The sequence below is a fragment of the Mastigoproctus giganteus genome, chromosome 12 (genome assembly GCF_048544385.1).
Source record: "Mastigoproctus giganteus isolate SK-2022 chromosome 12, ASM4854438v1, whole genome shotgun sequence".
NCBI classification, from domain to species: Eukaryota; Metazoa; Arthropoda; class Arachnida; order Uropygi; family Thelyphonidae; genus Mastigoproctus; species Mastigoproctus giganteus.
This window is the reverse complement of record NC_143586.1, coordinates 106,556,775-106,582,364: the sequence shown is the minus strand read 5'-3', so window position 1 is coordinate 106,582,364 and position 25,590 is coordinate 106,556,775. Positions and strand designations below refer to the sequence as shown.

At 38.5% G+C, this 25,590-nt stretch overlaps 1 protein-coding gene across 1 annotated transcript in view; it reads left to right on the top strand.

The window, feature by feature from the left end:
- The window catches only part of LOC150077323 (peptidyl-prolyl cis-trans isomerase FKBP4-like), a 132,795-nt gene that overhangs the window by 48,454 nt on the left and 58,751 nt on the right, over positions 1 to 25,590 (top strand). The window contains exon 4 of the mRNA XM_090386981.1: positions 19,255 to 19,338. Coding sequence (XP_090243107.1) covers positions 19,255 to 19,338 — 84 coding nt within the window. The remainder of the gene's footprint in view (positions 1 to 19,254; positions 19,339 to 25,590) is intronic.

Here is a 25,590-nt window from a genome sequence, read left to right as displayed (position 1 = left end):
ACACTGACTGAATCCATACTGGTAATCATTGATCAGTTGGAAGGTTTCTAGATAGTTTAAGAGTTGGCTGTTAATTGATTTCTCCATTACTTGAGGAAGAGTAGAAATAATTGTAATGGGATGATAATTGGATGGAAGAAATTTGTCACCCTTTTTAGGAACTGGCTGGATGTGAGCAAATTTCTCAGCAGAAGGAAAAATGCCTTTGGAATAAGAAAGTGGGGAAAAGGTGACACAGAACAGGGGTAAGTTAAGGAGCGCAAGTTTTGAGAAAAAGTGTAAAAATACCATCAGGACCTGGATCTTTCTTAGCATCAAGGTTCGTCAAAATCCTTTTGATGGAAGACCACAGGAGGCATTGAATGGAGCATACTGGGAATGATGGGAGGTGGTTTACCAAGTTAATTAATACACAAGTTGGAGCCGACCCGGCTAGCCGGGTGGGTAAAGTGCCTGCCTGGCAACCCAATGGTCGCAGGTTTGAATCCTGCCTCAGGCTTGGATCAGAGTACTGCAAAAATCTTGGGAGGTGCATTATGGCCATAGAAGCCAATGCGCCAACAACTAACTAAAACAAAAAAAAAAAAAAAATACAAGTTTGTAAGGAAAATAGGATACTAGCAGGTCAGCTTTATCCTTGGCTGATGTGGCAATACAACCATCTGGTTTTAACAGAGATGGGCAAAAGTTGGAGCCAATTGTTATGATGTTATGTTATTTTGGTTTTTAGGAGCATTAGCAGCTAAGGCCATATTGCTCCGGGAAATGCGATGGTCATTCCCTGATCTTTCCACATCCTCTGTATTTGGTGGTGACGGGCTCGAACCCCAGTCTAATCAAGAAGCATGTGCTACGCACTGCTGCCCCTTCCCACCTGGCTACAGAGGCGCCTGTTGCAGCCAATAACTTTGGGAAGGGACCAGAATGCTTGGCCACTATTTGGACAATAAGCAAGTTTTCTATTCTTAGCCTGTTTGAAATCTAGTTTGGACTGATTAATAATTGCTTTACGGTTGTTGTGAGCTTTGGTGTAGGGTGAAAATGATACTAGAAAATTTTAAACAAGCTAATTACGATATGCAACATTCTTCTCTTGAACAGCCTTAGCACATTTATTGGAAAACCAAGGTTTTGATAAAGGACAAGGTTTTAAGATGGAGTGCAGAATAAAGGATTCCATCCCTTCAAGAATAATTTCGCTGATGCGATCAGAGCAATCGTTCACATCAGAAGTTTTAAAACAGTAATCTAACCAAGGAAAAGAACAAAAGAAATCTCTCAGATCATCCCATTTTGCATTCTTGTAATGCCAAACAAAATAACAGTTGGGAATTGCCATGAGAGAAATGCTCAATTGGAGAAGGGACCACCACCAAGTTGTGATCTGAGGTTCTTAGAGGACCACTCACCTCCACCATATGCTTAGACGGGTAGTTTGTGAGAAAAAGATCAAGTGCGTTGGCTGTGTGGTTAGGATTGTCCGGTATTCTGGTATGTAAATGAACAATCTGTGCGAGGTTATTAGTAATTTCAAAAGCCTTGGCATCTCGACTGGTTTGTTCCATGTGACAAGAAAACAGAAGCCAGCTGGAGTTATAAATATTAAAATCGCCAACGAAAATTACTTCAGTATTAGGAAAGTTGGAGTGGAGAAAGAATTTTAAAGAGAGGAAGTCAAAGATTTCCAAGTGATTAGTAGAGTTGTAAGAATGATATAGAGGCAACAGATGAATTTTACAGAATGTGGTAGAGAGATTTTAAGCCAGAGGAGATTCCAAATTACTAAGTCTCTGACAGGGAATATCAGAACAGACATATGCACAATTATCTCCTTTGAAGCAAAAGGAATCATACATTGTATAATTCAGACAACTGAGATGAGCAGCGGTTGAATCAACCAGTAACTGAGATTCTGTCAGAAAAAGAACATGGGGTTCAACAGATTGTAAGTGGAAATGGACATCATTGAGATTAGAACTGTGACAACATGTTTTTGTGAATTGAACAAACAAGTGTTTGCCAGGTTTAGATCTTTTTGCAGATAAGTTTGCTCTATTAGTTTGACATTTCGAGGCAGTGTTAGGTGGGTCAGAAAACTGCTAGCTTGGGGGATTCACAGACTAATAGATTAACAGTAGCCACAAACAGAGGTAAAAGTGATTCTTGCACTGCTTCTATTGGAATGAGCAGCAGCCTGGAAAGCAATGTAATGGGGATTTCAAGAAGTGCTGGGAGTCATCATGGAACAAGTAAATACATGGCTTATGTTAGGGTAACTAAGAGTAAGAATAGGTGTATGTATACTTGCATGTACACCAATGGTAGGAGTATAGTAAATAAATTTGATGAATTTGAAGTGAATTTCAAGACATCAAAAGTGGATATTGTTGGGATATCAGAGACGTGGTACCACACGGATATAAGCAGTGCAGAATTAGAATTTGGGGAGTACAATATGTACAGAAAGAACTGACATGACATGACAGGAAGCGAGGAGGGGTTATGCTGTTAGTTAAGAAACATAATATCTAAGGAAGTGCATTCAATTGACATTGGTGGACAATGTAATGTTGAGTCAGTGTGGTGTGACATAAGCACTGGGAAAGGTAAAATGAGAGTAGGTGTGTGTTATAGGCCTAATGAATCATTATGAGTATAATGAGCAATTGTGCAGAGAAATAAAGTGGGCCAGTAAACCAGATTGTGTTATAATAGGGGATTTTAACTTCCCAGATATTGACTGGAACTTGTGGGTTGTTCACTCGCACACTAGCAAGACTTTTGTGGATTTATTAGATGACTGTTTTCTTCAGCAACATGTCCGAGAGGCAACCAGAGGAAGTAATACTCTTGATCTGATTATCAGCAATGATTCTTCATGCGTTAAAGGTGACTACAGTGGTCTCAGACAGTTTTTAAATTCTATACAGCGGGATCAACTGATGATGTTACTGTCAGTGAATTCTAAATGGGGAGACCTTCGGGGAATTAATCTTGGAGGGTACTAGGCTTTTCATAGTAACCAAGAAATACTGTTTACGGTTTAGGCATAAATATATATCAGATGAATTGATGCGGCTCATGGCAGAAAAGAAAATTGCATGGGATGCATATAAATTGTCAGGCGAAACAGAAGCCTATGGCAGATATAAGCAGATATAGGCCAGCAAAGGCAGATTACGAGAAATCTTTGGCAAAAGATGCAAAGAAAAACAGCAAAAAGTTCTTTACTTATGTAAACTCTAGAAGGAAAGGGATGAATCAGATTGGTCCACTTAAATAGATGGTTTGACTATTGATAATCATACTCAGCTAGCCGATAAACTGAATGAGTATTTTGCATCTACATTGACACACGAGAAGTTATTCAAGGAGGGGAATGCCAGAAGTTTATCAAACTCCAAAAGGGAGCTACATGTTTTTTGGAAAATACTGAGAGCAAAGTGGAGGAGAAATTGTTGAAGTTAAACATAAGAAAGGCACCTGGGACAGATGGGATCTCTCCAGTTATATTAAAGGAGGCAGCAAAGGAAGTTAGCAAACCCTTATGAAAGCTTCCTTGGATTCTGGGGAGGTCCACATGCACTGGAGATTTGCAAATGTGTCCCCCAATTCACAAAGGGGGACAAAGCTTGATACGAGTAATTACAGACCTATTAGTTTGACTTCTGTTCCAAGGAAAATAATGGAGTCACTGGTTAAGGAAGCAAAGCAAGATCATTTAGACAAGGCTTCAGTAATAGTTCAGGCACAGCATGGGTTTGTTAAGGGAAAGCCTTGTCTGACAAAATTGATTGAATACTATGTGGTGACAAAGGAATTGGATGCAAAGAATAATTTTGATATCATATACTTCTATTTTAGGAAAGCTTTTGATACCGTGGCACAAGACTACTCTACAAATTGGAGCAGCATGGAATTAAGGGCAAGTTGCTACAATGGATAAAAGCAGTGCTTTTTTGGGACAGTACACCATACCATTTCAAATGGTACAGCGTACCAGCACTTTTATTAACAGTGATGTGCGACATTTTGAAGCAGTGCACTCGAAATTTATGGAATATTACAAATAAGCTTAAAATTATTTAATTAATTTGCATTTTTCACTGTCTATTATTAAGATAATTTCTATATAAAATTGTATAACCATTTTTATAATTCTAAATTACTCAGTCGGACCTCTGTTTAATGAAGTCCTTTTATAGTGAATTATTTTGAATTCCCCTTAGAAGTTTCATTTAAAATACTTTCCGTTGTGTGAAGAAAATTTTCATCTAGTGAACGGATTAGGAGAGAATTAACTTATTATGCACTATTCGCATTTCTGGCCTTCTGACAATTTAGGCAATTAGTGCTGCTGCATGAATTAAGAGAGCTATAGGGATTATCATTCTACAACTTAGGGTACCTGGTAAAACCTATCCGACCACCTGTACAACACATATGGAGAAGTCGCGCTAGTCAACAATGAGCAGATCAAGGGGCTCTGGTCCATCTTCTACTGCAGTGATGTCCAATCTTTTCTCGTACAGGGGCCATATTAAAAAAAAAATTCAGTTAGATTTCTTTAATGTGTTACAGTTTCCATATCTTGTTGCATGTAAAAGGGGCGCCTCCGTAGCCAGGTGGGCAGGAGCAGCAGTGCGTAGCACACCCTTCTTGATTAGACCGGGATTCGAGCCCGTGAGCCACCACCAAATACGGAGGATGCAGAAAGGTCAGGGAATGACCACCGCATATCCCCGGAGCAATATGACAACAGCATGTAAAAGTAAAATTGAAAATATGTGAAAATTTTATTAAGTACAATACACAATTACATTTATTGAACAAAACATTTAATGAGAAATTTTTTTTGATAATTAACAAAATTTAAAATGCTGTTTTAGTTCACTTTCCAGGGTTGGACACCTCTGTGAATCAACTGTAAGTGCCCTGTTCGAGAATTAGAAAAGCGATTTTTCTCTTACCCCGACAAATCATCTGTTGTTTCATGGAAGTGCGTTATCCACATTTTCTGTAAATTTTCCCTATCTCTGTTTACATGGTCACAGTACTTGAATATCCAAATGACACCGACATTTTGGACAGTTTCAAAAGAAAAGAAAGGAAAGAGTTCAAATTTAAGGACTAGTTTGTTTGTTTGTTTGTTTGTTATTTGGTTTTTAGGAGCATTAGCAACTAAGGCCATATTGCTCCGGGAATATGTGGTGGTCATTCCCTTGACCTTTCCACATCCTCCGCATTTGGTGGTAACGGGTTCGAACCCCGGTCTAATCAAGAAGCGTGTGCTACGCACTGCTGCTCCTTCCCACCTGGCTACAGAGGCGCCTAAGGACTAGTTACAATACTGATGACGAGAGACGGAAAACGATTAATCCTTCTAAACATGAATTGTTGGCATTTGGTGAAAGTAAATTGTCAATTAGGTTACAGTTAAATGAAAGAGATGCAATTGTTGGATTTCGGGGATACCTAATTGATAAGAAGGATTCGGAAGAATTGAAGAATTTGATGAATGCTCTGAGTACGATACCAATTTCATCGAGTGAATGTGAACGAGGATTTTCACAAATGAATCTAATTGCCAGCCAGCGCTTCGTTGATGACAGAAACAGTTTCTTCACTACTGTTTCTTAAAATTGTAGGCCCACTGCTGACCCGCTTCGATCCAGAAAAATATGTCGATTCATGGCTACTTCGGAAATGTCATTCAGCAACCGACACACAGAGGAAGAAAACAAGTCGGCATAGGGTGTTGGATGAGAACTTAATAAAAATTTGGGATATTCTACAAAAACTTTATTATGAAATTATTTTTACTTGTGTTATTTATTTTTACTCATTATTTTTAAGATCCGTAGTCTAATGAAGGACCCTTATAATGTCACTCGGTTGTCTGTCTGCCCATCCATGTGTCACAGCATTGTATCTCTGGAAACGCTCAACCTAATTGAACCTAAGGAAGAAAACAAGTCGGCATAGGGTGTTGGATGAGAACTTAATAAAAATTTGGGATATTCTACAAAAACTTTATTATGAAATTATTTTTACTTGTGTTATTTATTTTTACTCATTATTTTTAAGATCCGTAGTCTAATGAAGGACCCTTATAATGTCACTCGGTTGTCTGTCTGCCCATCCATGTGTCACAGCATTGTATCTCTGGAAACGCTCAACCTAATTGATTTGAAATTTTACATGTGGGCCAACATAACGCCATATTGATCATAAAATACTGCATATGGTAGCAGTAACCCCAGAGTATTGTATCAACTGGGTGGTACTACACTCAGGGTATTGGAGAATGAAAAGGATCCGGGGGTAATTGTGCAGTCAGATATGAAGTTTTCTGAACAGTGCAAAAAGGCTGCAAGAGGTGGTGTCATGGTGTCTTGGCAATGATATATACAGGAACTTTGCTAGCAGGTATAAGGAGATGATTGTCCCCTTGTATAAGGCAATGGTCAGGCCGCACCTTGAGTACTGTATACAGGTCTGGAGGCCTCATTTTAGGAAAGATGTAGAACTGCTGAAACAAGTACAGAGAAGGGCAGTGAGATTTGTGAGTGTAACAAAGGGTTGGTGTTACCAAGAAAGGCTTAAGTTCTGCAAATTGCAGCTTCTGAAGACTAGGCACTTGCGAGGTAATCGCATTGAGGTTGGGCAATGCATTGAGCAATCTCAATGCTAATGGGATTCTTCCTCTTGCTCAGATTACTCACCTGAGGGGGCATCTATTCAAATTGAGGAAAGACAGTTGTAGAATAGATGTGCAGAAATTTGCCTTTAGCCAGGTTGATAGTTGGAACAAATTTCTATCTGTCGTAATGGAGGTCAGCAACTTAAATAAGTTCAAGGCAGAACTAGACAAACATTTGGAGTGAATGGATGAGTGAAATGGGAAGAGTTTTTTTTTTTTTTTTTTTTTTTTTTGGCTGATGCTACATAAGCTTGCTCTCTTGCATTATATGCTCTACTAATGTTAATACTAATTTCATGGTGCCTTCGGTAGTAAGAAAATGTAGGGGGCAAACAGATGTAGGGTATGAAGAATGAAATTTTTAATATGGCATACACAAGGTAAGGATATACCCAGCTTCTTGACTTAATGAGGTGTCAACAATGCTTCCCCCCCACATACACACTACTCGGACTCCCTCCAGTCACCATATAGCAGAATAGAGGCAGTGCGATTATACCCTAGTTTAATCCCAAAGCCTCCTAGGAGTTACCAATAGGTTCATTCTAGTGTAGTAACTAGTAGCTGGCCTGCGAACACTGTTTTAGAGATGTACCTTCGAAATGTAAGGAAGATTGAATCTCGCCATGATGTCCATCATAACCTTGGCATCTTGACCAAATATAATGCAGAGATCTAGATGCTGAGATATAATTACCATTAGGGGTAAAGGGAAGGGTTTTTGCTTTTGTAAACTTGACTATTGTGGTCTCAGAGTTTTTAAATTCTTTACAGTGGGATCAACAGATGATGTTACCAACAGTAAATTCTAAATGGGAAACACTCAAGAAATTAATTGCGGAAGCTACAAGGCTTTTAATACCAATTAAAAAAAAATACTGTTTAAGGTTTAGGCCTAAATGGATGTCAGATGAACTAATGAGACTCTCGGCAGACAAGAAAAATTCATGGGATGCTTATAAATTATAAGGTGACACAGATGCCTATGGTAGATATAAGATAGTCCATAATCAAGTCAGAAAGGAGATTATGCAAATGAAGGCAGATTATGAGAAATCTTTGGCAAAGGATACTAAGAAAAACAGCAAGGACTTCTTTACTTATATAAACTCTTGAAGGAAGGGGATGAATCAGATTGGTCCACTTAATATCTTTGGTTAGACTGTTGATGATCCTGCTCAGATAGCTGACAAACTGAATGAGTATTTTGCATCTACATTTACACATGAGGAATTCTTTAAGGAAGTGAAGAAAAACCTTTTTAAACTCTAACGGGGAGCTTAATGATTTTGTAATAACTGAGGGCAAAGTGGAGGAGAAATTGTTGAAGAAAGGCACCTGGGGTGGATAGGATCTATCCAGTTATATTAAAGGAGGCAGCAAAGGAGGTAAGCAAACCCTTAGCCATAATTATGAGAGCATTCTTGGACTTGGGGGAAGTCTGCACCGACTGGAGATGTGCAAATGTATTCCCAATTCACAGACGAGGGAACAAAAAGTGACATGAGTACAGCCCTGTTAGGTTTTTAATTTCTGTTCCGGGGAAAATAATGGAGTCAATGGTTAAAGAGGTATTGCAGGATCGTCTAGACAAGACTGCAGTAATAATTCAGACACAACATAGGTTTGTTAAGGGGAGGTTTTCTTTGACCAATTTGATTGTATACTAAGATGTAGTTACTAGGGAACTGGATGCTAAAAATAATTCTGATATATACTTGGATTTCAGGAAAGCTTTTGATACTATTGTGCATGGAAGACTACTGTACAAATTGGAGCAGTGTGATATTATGGGCAAGTTGTTGCAATGGAAAAAAGGGTGTTTGGTGGGAAAAAATAGAGAATGGTAATCAATGGATGTTGCTCTCTTTGGACTAATTGTTACTAATGGAATCTCCCAGGTTTCAGTGTTTTGCCAGCTGTTGTTTTGTATATTTATCAATGATATTGATGAAGTTAAATAATGGCAGTGTGCTACTGCAAGGATCTAGAAAAGTTGGAAAAGTGCCAACTGAATTTTAACATTGGCAAATGCGAAGTACAGGCAGTTCTCGCTTTTACGAGTTTGAGTTTTTTTCCCTAAGTATCAACAAAATCGAAAATATGTACAATAATTGCAAAAAATGAATGTTAAACATTCATAAATACTGCATTCGAAACCACGTGTGGTTTCGAATGCAGTTATTACAGTTATTACAAAATCAATACGGTGTTATTATTACAAAGTTATTACAAAATCAATACGGTGTACCCCGCTTTACGATATTAATCAATTCCAGAGACACCATCGTATTTAAAATATCGTAATGTGAATCCAATAACACATTGTTTTTTGGTAATTCGTTTCAAGATCTTGGAAGTTGAAATTTTCGCTGTATAACAAAGCTATTTATCTGTCTAAAATGTCATTTTTAAGGTCACAAGCATGACCTTAAGGACATATAAAAGGCCGTGAGCGTGGTTTAAAATTGTATTAGTTACCAATTCAAATCAAATGCACTACACTTTTATAGTTATCATATGTTCCATATAGGAATCAATTTTGAACACCTTTGTGATATTTTTCTAAAGCACATTCTGGAGGTCATGATCATAAAACAGTAAAAACAATTTGCACTTTCCGGTTTAGTGGGCTTTTCTGTTACTGCAAGAAATTATAAACTGGTAGTAAACTCTATCTTCTTACATTTGCGAAAATACCGGTAGCTAGAATTGTGTTGTTTTGGACATTATTATGTTGAAATGTGTTTCCCCTTTACTGAAATCTTCAATCGTAAAAAAAAAACAAATAAATTTTTGGAATCTTCTCTTCATTCCTTTTTTTTTTTTTTTTTTAAGTTTCGTAAACTTGTTACTCCTCACAGATCGTGTTAGTTGCAATTTGTGTGTGCCGTTAAAAAATGCTTATGCATGCAATCATGAAATTTATAATTAAAAGAGAAGATTATCTTGGAAACAAATGCCTCTTGAAACATTTCTGAAGAAGACGACCCCTTGTGCAACAAACCAATGAGTGCCGAGCCAATAATGAGTGATCAACGAGTGTGCATTTAGTCGATGATGATGAAGAATAAACATTCTTTAACATTTGTAAGTCATAAATAATTTCTCTATTATTATAATTTGCTTGATTTTGCAGGCTGTTTTCATTTTTTTCAATAAATCAATCATTGTTTAAACATAAACTAATTAGCTAACTAATTTCATTGTTGAGAACGTAACCCCTATTTTTAACATTGTCTATGGGAAACAAATTCCCGCTTTACGAGTTTTCGCTTTACGAGCGCTCGCTAGGAACGAATTAACTCGTAAAGTCAAGAACTACCTGTACTGCATATGGGTAGAAGTAACCCCAGAGAAACATACCAACTGTGTGTTAGGGTTGTAGAAAATGAAAAAGAAATGGGAGTATTTATGCATTCAGATATGAAGCATGCAGACAGGCTACCAAAGCAGGTCCTGGGGTATTTTCAGTGATATACTGGAATTTTGCTAGTAGTGAAAAGGTGATTATCCCTTTGTATATGGCAATGGTCAGATCACGCCTTGAGTACTGCGTACAGGTCTGGAGTCCTCATTTTAGGAAGGATGTAGACTTGCTTGAGCAAGTACAAAGAAGGGCAACAAGATTGGTGCAGGGAATGAAGGGGTTCTCTTTTAGCATTAGCATTAGCATTAGTAGAGGCATTTGATGCAAGAAAGCAAGCTTATGCAGCATCAGCCAAAAAAAAAAAAAAAAAAAAAAAGTAACATAAATAAATAAAAATAACCACTTCCACTTCACCCCTCTGTTCGTTCGAAATACCTGTCCAGCTGAGCCTTAAACTTATTTAGGCTATCAACTTCCACGACAAGGGATGGAAGTCTGTTCCACCCACCAACCACCCGCTGGCTAAAGGCAAATTTCCGCACATCTATCCTACATCTGTCTTTCCTCAATTTGAATTTATGCCCTCTCAGGTGATTTTTCTGAGCTAGAGGAAGAATCCCATCAGCATTGAGCATGCTCAAACCATTCAAGGCTTTGTACACCTCTATCAGATCACCCCGCTGGTGCCTAGTTTCCAGACACTGTAATTTGCAAAACTTAAGCCTTTCTTCGTAAGAGAACCCCTTTGTCCCATTCACCAATCTAGTTGCCCTTCTCTGTACTCGTTCCAGCAGCTCTACATCCTTCCTGAAATGAGGCCTCCAGGCCTGTATACAGTACTCTAGGTGTGGCCTGACCATTGCCTTATACAAGGGAATAATCACCTCCTTATCCCTGCTAGAAAAATTCCTATATATCATTGACAATACACCATGAGCTACTCTTGCAGCTCGTCTGCACTGCTCAGAGAACTTCATATCTGCCTGCACCACCACCCCCAGGTCCCTTTCATTCTCTACCACTGTCAGTGTAGTACCACAGAGTTGATACGTTGCTCTGGGGTTGCTGTTTCCCATATGTAGTACTTTACATTTGTCAATGTTAAACTTCATTTGCCACCTCGAAGCCCATCTGCTCAACCTTTCCAAATCCTGTTGCAGCAGCATAGTGTCAGTAGTGTCCTTGACAACCCTGCCAACCTTCGTATCGTCTGCAAACTTGGACATTAAGCCTGATATACCATCATCAATATCATTTATAAATACAGAAAACAATAAAGGCCCCAATACTGAACCCTGAGGGACTCCACTAATAACATTAGTCCACGATGAGCAGTGTCCATTGATTACCACTCTCTGTCTTCTCCCCCTCAACCACCCCTTTATCCATAGCAGCAACTTGCCTCCAATGCCACACTGCTCCAATTTGTGCAGCAGTCTTCCATGTGCAACAGTATCAAAAGCCTTTCTAAGATCCAAGTATATAATATCAAAGTTATTCCCTGCATCCAGTTCTTTTGTGACTGCATCATAGTATCCAATCAAATTGGTCAGGCAAGACTTCCCCTTAACAAAACCATGCTGTGTCCTAGCTATAACTGAAGTCTTGTCTAGATGATCCTGCAGTGCTTCTTTCACCAGTGCCTCCATTAATTTTCCGGGAACAGAAGTTAAACTCACAGGTCTATAATTACTTGTGTCAGCCTTTGATCCCCCTTTGTGAATTGGGGTCACATTTGCACATCTCCAGTCAATGGGTACCTCCCCTGAGTCCAAGGAAGCTCTCATAATTATGGCTAAGGGTTTGCTTACCTCCTTTGCTGCCTCCTTTAATATAACTGGATAGATCCCATCCACCCCAGGTGCCTTTCTTGTGTTTATCTTCAACAATTTCTCCTCCACTTTGCTCTCAGTTATTACAAGATTCTCTAGCTTACTGCTAGAGTTGAATACACCTCTGGCATTCCCCTCGCTGAATAACTCCTCATGTGTGAATGTCGATGCAAAATATTCATTTAGTTTGTTAGCTACCCGAGCAGGGTCATCAACAGTTGACCCATCGATCTCAAGTGGACCAATCTGATTCATCCCCTTCCTTCTAGAGTTTACATAAGTAAAGAACTCTTTGCTGTTTTTCTTCGCATCCCTTGCCAAGGATCTCTCGTAATCTGCCTTCGCCTGCCTAACCTCCTTTGTAACTTGGTTACAGATCAACTTGTATCTATCATAGGCATCCGTGTCACGTGTTAATTTGTATGTATCCCATGCATTTTTCTTCTCTGCCATATGCCTCATTAGTTCATCTGACAACCATTTAGGCCTAAACCTTGAACAATATTTCTTAGTTGGTATGTAAAGCCTAGTAGCTTCCACGATAAGTTCTTTGAATGCTTCCCATTTTGAATTTGCTGTTGGCAATATCATCAGTTGATCCCACTGTATAGAATTTAAATACTGTCTCAGTCCATTGTAGTCGCCTTTACGAAAGCAATACCCCTTCCCTTTACCCCTAATGGTAGTTACCTCTTTGAGTAACTCCCACTTCAGCACACTGTGATCACTGCCACCAAGTGGTTCATTTATCTGCAGATTCTTAATGCATGAAGAATCACTACTGATAATCAAATCAAGAGTATTACTCCCTCTAGTTGCCTCCCGAACATGCTGATGTAGAAAACAATTCTACAAAAACAAACAAACAAACCTACAAACAATTCTACGAAAACAATGATGTAGAAAACTCTTACCAAGAAAGGCTTAAGTTCTTGAGACTAGCCGCTTGAGACTAGGCACCTGCGAGGTGATCTGATTGAAGTGTATAAGGATTGAGCAGGCTCAATGCTGGTGGGATTCTTCCTCTTGCTCAGATTACAAACCTGAGGGAGCATAACTGAAATCGAGGTAAGACAGTTGTCGAATAGATGTGTGGAAATTTTCCTTTAGACAGTGGGTAGTTGATTGCTGGAACAAACTTCCATCTGTAGTTGTGGAAGTTGATAGCTAAAATAAATTCAAGGAAGAAGTGGACAATTGTTTGGAGCAAATGAATGGGTTAATTGGGAATTTTTTGGCTGATGCTGTATAAGCTTGCTTTCTTGCCTCATATGCCAATGCTAAAATTTCCTTCTCTCCAAAATCCAGTGCAGCTTCCAATGGAACTGATCTACTCTGGACCATCTTATTAGACTCCAGTCTAATAAGATGGTCCAGAGTAGATCGGTTTCCAAACATCCATTCGAGATGCTTTCCTAAAACAGGAACATCTTGTGTCTATATTCTTTGATATGGAAAAGGTGTATATATGGAGGCTTCGAGGCTTGGCATCTTAAAAGATTTAGCCAAGAGGAGGGAGTACTGCTAGGATCAGTGTTAAGTGTTATTTTTTTTGCTACCGAAGTAAATTCCATCATGGAACAACTTCTTCCAACTGTAAACAGTGCAATCTGCGTCAATGACTTTACCATATTTTCTCAGCCATGCAACATAAGGTTTATTGAAAGACAACTGCAACAAACCATTGATAGCCTTAATTCCTGAGCACTTAATGGATTCAGGTTCTCTCCACAGAATACCGTTTACGTACATTTTTGTCTTCATCCTGGACATAATGCCATTCCAGTAGTGATAGATGCAAAATTCTAGGGACTCATATTTGATAAAAAGTTGAAGTTTTTAGAGCAAATCTGTCAACTCTGTACAAAGTGCACAAGAAGTTTGAACATTCTCCATGCTCTGTCTTCTACATCTTGGGTTGCAGACCGATGCACCTTACTTTGCATTTACCATCATGTGCATTCTAAATTTGATTGATTCCCAGGTATGTGCATCAGCCAGAAACAGTGTACGTCAGTGGCTGGACCCTATCCATATTGCTACTAGAGCATTTTAAATGTCTCCTGTCCAAAGCATGTAGAAACAAGTGAACCACCATTATTGCTTCAAAATAAGCAATAATGGTCTCTAATGTATGCTCTAAAACTGAAATCCCTGCCAGACCATTCTACGTGGCCATCTGTTTTTGAGCCACGATGGGAAAATTTGTACATCTGTCAGCCTGCCAATCATCCTTTCAGTATTTGTCTCCAAAAGCTACTCAGAGAACTTAACATCAAGAGAGACAAAGTTGTCCAATCACCAAAGCAGCCCCCTTCCATTCTGGCACACTCATGTTCCGGCATGTGACTTTTCCTTAAAAAACTGGATGAAGTCTTACACTCCATTGTCTGTCTACCTGCAGTTCTATTCAGCACACAAAGCCAAACATTTTTACTTCGCTGCAGTTGCTGCAGTATCAGCCAAAGCAGCAACTCCTACTAATAATTGCTGCCTTCTAGTCCCATATACAGACTACAGGCAAATAATACACTAAAAGATACACTCTCAGTGGCAGATTCGTGGAATAGACAGAATACAAATAAATTACATCAGATAAAGCCTTTAATTGAACCGTGGCTTCTAGTCTGTACAGGAATCATAAAGAGGAGGTCGGACTTGCACAGGACACAGTCATCTGAAACATTCATGTTTACTGAGGGCTGATGACCTTCCTGTGTGTGAGTCCTGTGACATGGTTTTATCCATTAGACATATTTTAATTGGGTGCCCTGATTTTAATGACACACATTTTACTGCTTTTAACCATCTGACTGAGCCTTATTTTTTAAGACTTATTAATTTATAAACATATATATATATATATATACAGGGTCCAGTCACATTATTATGACCACCTACCTAGTATCCAGAATATGTGCCTTTCACAGCATGCACCGCAGCCAGCCACCGTGGGAGGGACTCAATAAGTCTGCGGAAGGTTGTTACAGGTATCTGTGACCATGCAGACTGCAATGCACCCCGTAGTTCCTGTAGGTTCCTTGGTGGAGGATCCATCTGTCTGATGTGTTGATCTAGGTGGTCCCATAGATTTTCAATTGGGTTAAGATCCAGGGTTTTCGGTAGCCAAGGGAGTAGCTTGAAGTCTTTGTTGTGCTCCTCAAACCACTCACGGACAATTCTGGCAACATGGCATGGTGCATTGTCTTGCTGATAGATACCATTGTCCCCAGAGAACAAGGTCAACATGTATGGGTGTAACTGACTGGCAATGATCGATAGGTAACCATTTGCATTCAGGGTGCCCTCCAGAGGTATCAGTGCACCCAAGCCATGCCATGAAAACATTCCCCGGACCATAACGCAGTCCCCCCACCAGCCTTCCATCTGCCAACAATCCTGTCTGGATGTCTGTTCTCGGAGGTTTCATGCCTAATACGCCACCATCCATCTACTCGGTGGAGCAGGAACTGTGACTCATCAGAGAAGACCACCCATTGCCACTCAGCCAGGGTTCAGTGTCGGTATTGCTGTGCAAACTGATGGCGTTGTTTGCGATGAATGGCCGTCAGAATTGGTGCTGTCACCAAGCGTCTGCTCCAGAGCCCAATGCACAACTTGGTTTGCTGCACTGTCGTGTTGGAGACCTTTCTGGTGGCCCCATGGTTCATTTGGATGGCCAGTTGAGCAACAGTAGTGCACTGATTGGTCCTGACCAACTGTTTCAGCCTACATTCACCTCTGGGATGAATGGTGCATGGGGCTCCATAATTGGCACGCCAAGTCATCAAAACTGTCCCATTCATCCAGTCTTGAAACACTTTCACCACTGCAGCATGTGAGCATTTCTCACATGCTGCAGTGGAGTTTTGGAAATGCTGGCACCCCTGGCCCGATAGCTGATGATCATGCCTTTTTTCAGGTCTGATAGGTCACGTACTTTGCCCATGACAGAAGCTGTTACTGTGTTCACGGATACCGAACATCAAGCCTTATATGCTTGTGGTGTGTGAACTTGACATGTGTGCTGTATGATTCACTAGACGTGTGATGTCTGCATTGGGGGGGGGGACATAATATTGTGACTGAACTCGGTGTGTGTGTGTGTGTGTATATATATATATATATATATATATATAAATAAATAATGTGTGGTTTGTAGAATAAATAGTGTCTGTGGAAATGAACAGTCCACAAGGTGCCAAAACTAAGAGACGTTTAAGGGATAGTAGAAAGTGGAAGTGAAGTAGTGGTTAAACAGGTGAAAGAATTTGAAAATCCTAGTGCAAAAATGAACTGGGACTGAGGGGGAAAAAAAGGTATAAAAAAAAGGTATGTTCAAAAGAAGGCGAAAATAGTGATAGGATTTAGGATAGATGGAGCATTCGTATTGCACTAATAGTTTTACGAACGTGGAAAAAAATAGAAAAAGACAGTATAAAGAAAAAGTGTAGGAAAAAATCATTAAAAGTACTGAACTTACTGGGTGTGGAAGGCCCAATCTTAAAGAAAGGGTTCTGGTATAAGCAAGCATTAGTAAAACTGGGTGTTAATACCATAGGCTTGTAGAGAAGGAAAATCAAAACCAAAAACCCAACATTTTATATATTATATATATATATATTTTTTTTTATATAAATATATATATATATTACCAATTTTTAATTGCTATAACCTTGTCATGGTGCATAATAGCCCTTGCTACTAATGCGCCAATAAAATTGTGTACCATACCATGCCTTGCACAGTCTCTTCAGGGCTGAATTGATTGATAAGGTTTTTATCATGCACTCCCTCCATCGTGTCTGGGCAGGATTGCAGACACTTTCATTTTCAATCCTAACTTGCAACTTTTTCTCATCGTTGTCTATACTTGTTAATTAAATTCTTAGATCTCCTATTCTTAATATCATTTGTGCCAAGTTGTATGAAGTAAACATTGGTACTAGTGATATTGACAGTAGCCACCAGTGGGCTAAAGGCAAGTTTCCGCACATCTATTCTACAAGGCGCCTCCGTAGCCAGGTGGGAAGGAGCAGCAGTGCGTAGCACACGCTTCTTGATTAGACCGGGGTTCGAGCCCGTCACCACCAAATACAGAGCATGCGGAAAGGTCAGGGAATGACCACCGCACCGGAGCAATATGGCCTTAGTTGCTAATGCTCCTAAAAACGAAATAACAACAACAATCTATTCTACAACTGTCTTTCCTCAATTTGAATTTATACCCCCTTAGGTTCGTAATCTTAGCAAGTGGATGAATCCCATCAGAATTCAGGGTGCTCAACCTGTTCAAGGCCTTATACATCTCAACCAGATCACTTTGCAGGGTGCCTCCGTAGCCAGGTGGGAAGGAGCAGCAGTGCGTAGCACACGCCTCTTGATTAGACCGGGGTTCGAGCCCGTCACCACCAAATACGGAGGATGCAGAAAGGTCATTCAGGGAATGACCACCGCATATCCCGGAGCAATATGGCCTTAGTTGCTAATGCTCCTAAAAACCAAATAACAACAATAACAGATCACTTTGCAGGTGCCTAGTCTCCAGCCACTGCAATTTGCAGAACTTAAGTCTCATTTGGTAAGAGGATCCTTTCATTCCCTTCACCAATCTTGTTGCCCTTCTCTGTACACATTCAAGCAAATCTACATCCTTCCTAAAATGAGGCCTCCAGACTTGTATGCAGTACTCAAGGCGTGACCTGACCATTGCCTTATACAAAGGGATAATCACCTCCTTTTCCCTGCTAGCAAAATTCCTGTATATCATTGACAAAACCCCATGACCTGCTCTTGCAGCCTGTCTGCATTGCTCACAAAACTTCATATCTGACTGCACAATTACTCCCATGTCTTTTTCATTTTCTACCACCCTAAGTGTAGTACCGCACAGTTGGTACATTCCTCTGGGGTTACTTCTATCCATATGCAGTACTTTGCATTTGTAAATGTTAAACTTACTTCAGTTACCACTTCTCAGCCCATCTGCTAAGATTTTCTAGATCCCGTTGCAGTAGTGAACTGCCATTACTGTCATTAACAACCCTGCCAACCTTTGTATCATCTGCTAACTTTGACACTAAACCTGATATACCTTCATCAACATCATTGATAAATATACAAAACAGCAGTGGGTCCAACACCAAATTTTGGGGACTCCAGTAATAACATTAGTCCATGAAGAGCAGTGTCCATTGATTACCACCCCTCTCGCACTCAACCACCCTTTTATCCATTGTAGCAAGTTACCCTTAGTACCATTCTGCGACAATTTGTACAGTAGTCTTCAGTGTGCAACAGTGTCAAAAGCTTTCCTGAAATCCAAGTACGGTATATGATATCAGAATCATTTTTTGCATCCAGTTCCTTTTGTAACCACATCATAGTATTGAATCAAATTTGTCAGACAAGACTTTTCCTTAACAAACCCATGATGTGTGTGTGTGTGAATTATTGCTGCAGTCTTGTCTAGATGATGACCCTGCAATGCATCTTTAACCAGTGACTCCATTATTTTACCAGTTAGTAAAGACCAGTTAGTTTAACTTCTATTCCAAGTTAAACTAATTACCAGTTAGTAAAGACCAGTTAGTTTAACTTCTATTCCAAGTTAAACTAACTGGTAAAATAATGGAGTCACTGGTTAAAGATGCATTGCAGGATCATCATCTAGACAAGACTGCAGCAATAATTCACACACATCATGGGTTTGTTAAGGGAAAGTCTTGTCTGTTTTTTATCATCGCTGAATGGCAATGATAACATTGCCATTGGTTGATTTTAGATCTCTCTCTCTCCTTCTCCACACTTTGCATCCATTAAATTGAAATGACTTTCATTTCTAGTTGATGACAACTTCACTCTCAACATAGTTTTAAATATTTTCAATCTTACATTACTTGTAATGTGCCTTAATATTCTATTTTGGTCAGTGTCTAAATCATAGACACTGACCAGAACGGCACCTCCGTAGCCAGGTGGGCATGAGGAGCAGTGCGTAGCACATGCTTCTTGATTAGACCAGGGTTCGAGCCCGTGACCACCAAATATGGAGGATGCGGAAAGGTCAGGGAATGACCACCGCATATATCCCCGGACACACTTATTTACACACACACACACACACACACACACACACACACACACACACACACACAACTAAGAAATTGCTAATGCAAAGAATTCCTGCTTAATAATGAGCATTGATGCTAGATCAGCATGTGTTTTGAGAGCTTATCATTAAAAAATGAACTGTCACCAAAATATTGACAGCTGTTAGGATTAAAATTTATGTCATGTAAAGAGAACTACAGTGTTCCTTTATTATGTTCTTTTTCTTTAAATTACAGGCTAAAGAGGTCTGGGAAATGAACAGTGATGAGAAATTAGAGTATGCGGAAATTGCAAGAGCAAAAGGGACATCCTACTTCAAAGTTGGTATAAAATTTACTGGGTGTTCTATATACAAATTAAATAAATTTAAAGGCTTATAACTTTTTATTGAAAAATTCAAAAAGTGGAATATTCACACAGTTCATGCTCAGTATACTTGAGTTTCATATGATATGTGGGAACAGAATATCTGGCTACATTAGGTATGTAAATGATGTCTGTGATGGTTCAGCATTCTGATGTTCAATATGCTTAATATGTCAGTAGCACCATTTGTAGCAAAGACTAAGTCAAGTGGTATTCAGTTTCCCTCCACACATTGTCTAATATATCAGGGAATACACAGGTTACAGCTGATGTCATGCACTCTCATCTGAACAAAATCTTGTAACTTTGTGAAGTAAACTTTGCCTTTAATGTAACCTCAAAGAAAAAAATAGAGCAGGATAAGGTCAGACAACCTCAGTAGCTAAAGAATGAGTTCATCTCTATTCATCCGGTTGTCTGGCAGCCACCTGTATCTCCTAATATGTTAGACAGTGTGTGTGTGTGTGGAGGGAAACTGAATACCATTGTGACTTAATCCATGCTGCGAATGATATACATATTGAATGTCTGATGTTGAACCATCACAGACATCACATTACATATCCTAATGTACCCAGATGTTATGTTTGCATGTATCATATGAAACTCAAGTATCCTGCCCATGATCTGTGTGAATATCCTCTTTTTGCATTCTTCAATAATAAATGCTTTCAAATTTGTTTTATTTATTATGTAAATAAATAAAATATAATAAATAAATATATAATAAATAGCTGTAGTATGTATAGTAAGTAGGTGTTCATATTTATGGTAGATTTATTATTTAGCAGTTGAGGGCTTCAACTGCTTCTGAAACAACATTCATTAACATATACTGGGTGTGCTATCCAAAAGTTATGAAAATAGTCACAGTATTAACAATATGAAGTTTTCTGGCCAGATAGAATGCGTGTGCGTAGCCACGGTGGTTTTCTTTATTTTACACCATTCTGTGTTGTATTAATCATGTATGTGAATACATTTATGGTGGGCTCTGATTCAATTAAAAATACATTCAAAAACAATTCAAAAGAAAAGAATTTTCAACAAGTGTTGTTACAAGCTTGGTAAAAAAATTTCAGAAATACTTATCTGTTGTGAACAGCTTTTGGAGAGGATGCTTTGTCAGAAGTGCAGATGTTCACATTGTTTACAAGATTCAGTTCACTCTCACTATCCTGTGTGTGTGTCTGACATTTCAGCATTACCCTAAGAAAACCTGCCAATTAATAATTAATAGAAAGATCAGAGCCACCTAGTAATGTTTTTTTTTTTTTTTTTTTTTTTTTACTATGCAGCCCCAGCCAGCTTTTCTGGCAACCATAGAACCTATTTACAATGCTGCACCACTAAAAAAATGTAGACGTACAATTATCTCAGACTCCCTCATAGAGGGTCAATTCATTCTCAATGTAATGTCCATATCACAATACAGTACCATGAAGGTATCTGACACTATAAAGTCCCAACATATAAGGTATGATCAGGATCCAATTGATACATGTAGGTCCACAATGAAGATTCTAAATGAGTAAAAATCCAAACCAGGAATTGTGGTCACAGTGAAGAGATCAACTTTTCCTCAAACCTGAATGGTCCAGCATTTAACAGTTAAAGGGCAATGCCTCAATCAGTTTCCACGTACAGTCCCTGGAACCACAGTAACACTACAGCGTCACAGGTCATCCACTGAAGAAGCAACTACAATGCAATGCAATCCAATAGGCTTGTCATTGTGGTCTAACCCTCCACTGGAGTCTCAATTTCTCTGATACAAGTCTGCTTGAAAAGCATCAGTGATCTCCTCAACAACTGTTCTGAATCACCTGTTAGTGGAAGAGGCATCTGATGGGTATATCGTGAGTTTTTATAGAAGCTGTAGTGTTCACAGGGTAGACTCCCACCTATAATCAGAATGGTACCACTCATCCTGCATCCACCCTGTCTACCATAATAATATTCCGTTTTAATATAGCACATAATGCCCTTTTCAAGCCCTTTTTAACTGTCATTCAGTATCTGGCTCATGCTGCTCCTCCAACTGCAACAAGATTTTCCTTCTTTTGAATTTCGAAGTGTGTAAAAATTTTCTTTTGTACTGACTAACAGTTGTACACATCCAAGAGTAAGGGAGTGGAGATTAGGAACTTCTTCAATTAACTGTCCCCTCAAGTCACAATACTCAGTACATTCATAGAAAAGATTGTTCCAATCTTCCGGGAGGCCACAAGTACATAGAGTACACTCAATGATTCCAATTCCCTTAACTTTGAAAAAAAACAAACCATGTCCAGTGAAGATTGGGATTAAAGTAAGTTGCCCACTGTTTACCCTTAGCCAACATTTGCCATTGGAAAAAAAAATTTGTTACTGCTCATTTCACACAATTGCTTCAATGTTCTTCCACCCTTTTATCAATGCTGTCCAATCTATTTCTATTTCTATGGCAAACCTTAGTTTAGCCACTGCTGAACTAAGATTTGCTCAGAAATGAAAAAAAAAGTTAATGCTGAATATATTTTATACAGGTAAACAACAAGCTAAAAAAAGAAATTAAAAAGTAGAACCCCTCCTTGGTTTTATTAAAAATAAATAAATTTCTTAAATGTGTGTATTTGAATGACCGTCTCTTGTGGCCAGTGTGATCATTTCAAACCAAGAACCAGATATAGTCATCCATAGTATCTTCCTTGGTACTTCTCCTCCATTGGCTGGTATGTCCTGGCAGAATCTTTCCCCAGGTGAGAGTGCAAATAATGGAGCTTGACTGACGTTCTGCATCCCATTTTTCCTATAAATTTCTATCAACTTGTCAACTGCAGTATAACCCCATTAATCCGGACTTGACAGGACCACACTCAGTCCGGATTAGTGAAAGTCCAAATTAACCAGAAGCTATCTTTAACATACCAGTTTTTATTTAAAGTTACTAAATGACAAAATTTTAACTAAATTGGTTTTATATTAAATTAATAAAACAATATTTTAAAGTAAAAATTATCAAAATTAAAAGAACATGGTAAGTAAAGAAAATACTGTACAAAGCAATAAAGTTTTAATGTAGAACATTATATTACACAAAAAAAAAAAAAATATATATATATATATTACAGCACAAAACAAATAACTATTTTCAAGAAGTTTGCTTGAAATAGTCCTCAATATTTTTTTGCTTTAATTTTTAAATTCATTTCAAAATTAACGCGTGTATGCATGGACAATGCTAGCTGCAGCTGTCAACTGAATAGGCCAGCACTCAAGATTACCCTACAATTGTCTCCGACCATACCACATGGTCCGGTCAGACTTCTGAAGATCACAACCATAATACAATAACAATTAGTAGTCCCCTGTTTATTAGGCTTTTTTGTTAATGCAATCTATTATAAATAGATAGTAAACATGATCTTATTGAATTTGCGATAATACTGACATATGTAATTCTGTGGGTTTTTACATTATTATGGTGAAATGTGTTTCCCCTTTCATGAAATCATCAATCATATCAAAAACAAAAATTTTCGGAATGTTCTCTTCATTCCTATTTTTTAAGTTTCATAACTTGTTACTCCGTTCTCACTTGCATGTATCATGTTAGTTGCAATTTGTGCATGTGTTGTTCTTTGTTATTGATTGCTTATCTTTTTTTAAATTTTAACCCACCTCCCAAATGTCAGTGAACAGAAATTTTTTTTTTTTTTCGGTAGTTAGAATTTTTCCCCTGACTGAAAATCCAGTCTGAATTAACAGAAAGTCCGGATTATCGGGGTCCGGATTAACAGGGTTCTACTGTAGTTCTTTGTAATTTTAACTCAGCATCAGTCATTTTATCTTCCAGTTCCTGTGAAGCCAACATCTTCTTTAACTTGTGAACCAATAAATATGCCACCTTTCATTTTTGCATCAGACAATTTTTGAAATATAGACTGTATATGCTTGATGGTATTACCTTGAGGATCCAATGCTTTAACAGTTTTTTTTGACCAGTCTGATCTTCATATGTGTGGAAGCAAGTGAGAAAGCATTGGAATTGTAGAAGCAAGACTCTTTCTTGGAGCCAAGGGATCTTTTACTACATTGTGTGTACGAGGCTGTAACTCATTTCTGGACCAATCTCTTCTCCTGTAGAATTGATCTACTGCCCTGATGTCTTGGAAGCAGAGGAGCTTAGTGAAACCACCTTGCAAACCCAGAAGGAATCCCAGCATCTTGAAGTCCCCACAGACATCCCATTTAAACTAGCCATTCTTGACCTTCTCTAACACATGATTTTCATTTCTTTTAATCTTCTTTAATATGAGCAGAATGCACAACAGGAATCAATGGGTGTATATTTCCATTATGAAGCAATTACTTTCAAACTTTTACTTAAACTGTGTGTGAAAAGCTCCACTCTTCTGGAATGTGGCTGATACCAATTTCTTCATAAAGACAAATCAAACTAAAACAATAGCTGCACAGAGATTCTGCAATATTGTAAAAATGTGCATTAGTGATACATCACTTTCAGTTTGTGGAAGGCCAACAGCTGGGATCTAGCAGAAGCCATGCTTTTAAATAAGGTGCCAGGAACTTTGCATTGGATTTGGTTAGACTCCAGTCCCTCACTGTCATCCAATTTTTGCTAATTATAACTATGCATTATAACTATGGAGACTAAAGTGGAAATCAATAAACAATGTGAAAACGGCAAGAAATTTGTAGACATTGCATGTGTTTATGAAATGAATGAATGGACTGTTAGAACCATTATAAAACAAAGTTCGGATTATGCAGCATGTAAAAAGTTCCATGCCAATGCAATCTACGATCATATCCAAAAGAAGAGGCTTATTAATAGAAGAAATGGAAAAATTGTTGATGATTTGGATAGAAGACATGAAACAATAACGAATGCCGATAAGTCTTATGCTCATACAAGAAAAAGCCTTCAGACTTTTTGAAGAACTAAAGTGTGAATGTGGTGAGAATGTTGCTAGTGAAACATTCATTGCAAGCCACGGATGGTTTCAAAGATTTAAGGGCTGTGCTAAACTACACAACATCAAAGTTATAGGTGAAGCTGTTAGGTTATTTCTGCCAAAGTCTTGGGGACTTTGGCAGAAATCATCAAAAATGAGGATTACCTACCACAAAACAGGTCTTCAATGTAGACGAGATAGTTTATATTGGAAAAAAAAATGCCAGATTGTTATTACATATTGTGAGAAGAAAAAACTATGCCAGGATTTAAGGTATTAAAGGACAGATTAACCCTTCTTTTTGGTGGAAATGCTGCTGGAGGTTGCAAAATAAAACTGCTGTTAGTTTACCATAGTGAAAATCCAAGGGCCTTCAAAAATATTTCAAAGGCATTGTTACCTGTTGTGTGGAAGTCCAATCGAAAAGCATGGGTGATACAAGAAATTTTTCGGGACTGGTTTCTCCATCATTTTGTGCAAGAAGTTAAAAAATATTGCCAAGAAAACAACCTACCATTTAAGATATTACTGCTGGTTCACAATACACCTGGTCACCCAACAACTATGTGTGACTATCACGAAAACATAAAAGTTATATTTTTGCCTGCAAATACAACTTCCTTCATTCAACCCATGGATCAGGGTCTAATACAGACATTCAAAAAGTATTATCTATGAACAACAGGCAGTAAAGGCCACCGAAGGACAGAATGCCAGATCATTGAAGCAGTTCTGGAAAGAATTTTGCATTTACAAAGCTGTTAAAAACACTGATGCTGCCTGTAGTGAAATTACAGTATCAACCATGAATGCCATCTGGAAGAAACTCATCCCCCAGTTTGTTCAAAATGCTTCAGGAAGTGAAGCAAATGAAGATGTAATTAGAGATCTTGTGGAAATGACCAGAACATTGGAATTAAATTTAGAGAAAAATTACTTTATTGAATTGTTGCAGAGTCATATAAAGGAAAAGAAAAGTCATAGAAAGCGATGAAGATTTAATGGAGCTTGATGACTGTAAAAATGAAGACGATGTTTCGGAGGATGTACAAGAAGTTGAACCATCAAAACGATTTGATACTAAAGAAATGGCAAAATGCTTTAAAATGATCAATGAAGGACTAGCTGGCTTAAAAGCAAAGGATCCAGACACCGAATGGTTTGAAAAAGTGATTGGAGCGGTGCATGCTACAAACTAATTTACGATGAGAAAAAAAGAGCTGAGTGCAGATATCATTGGACAAG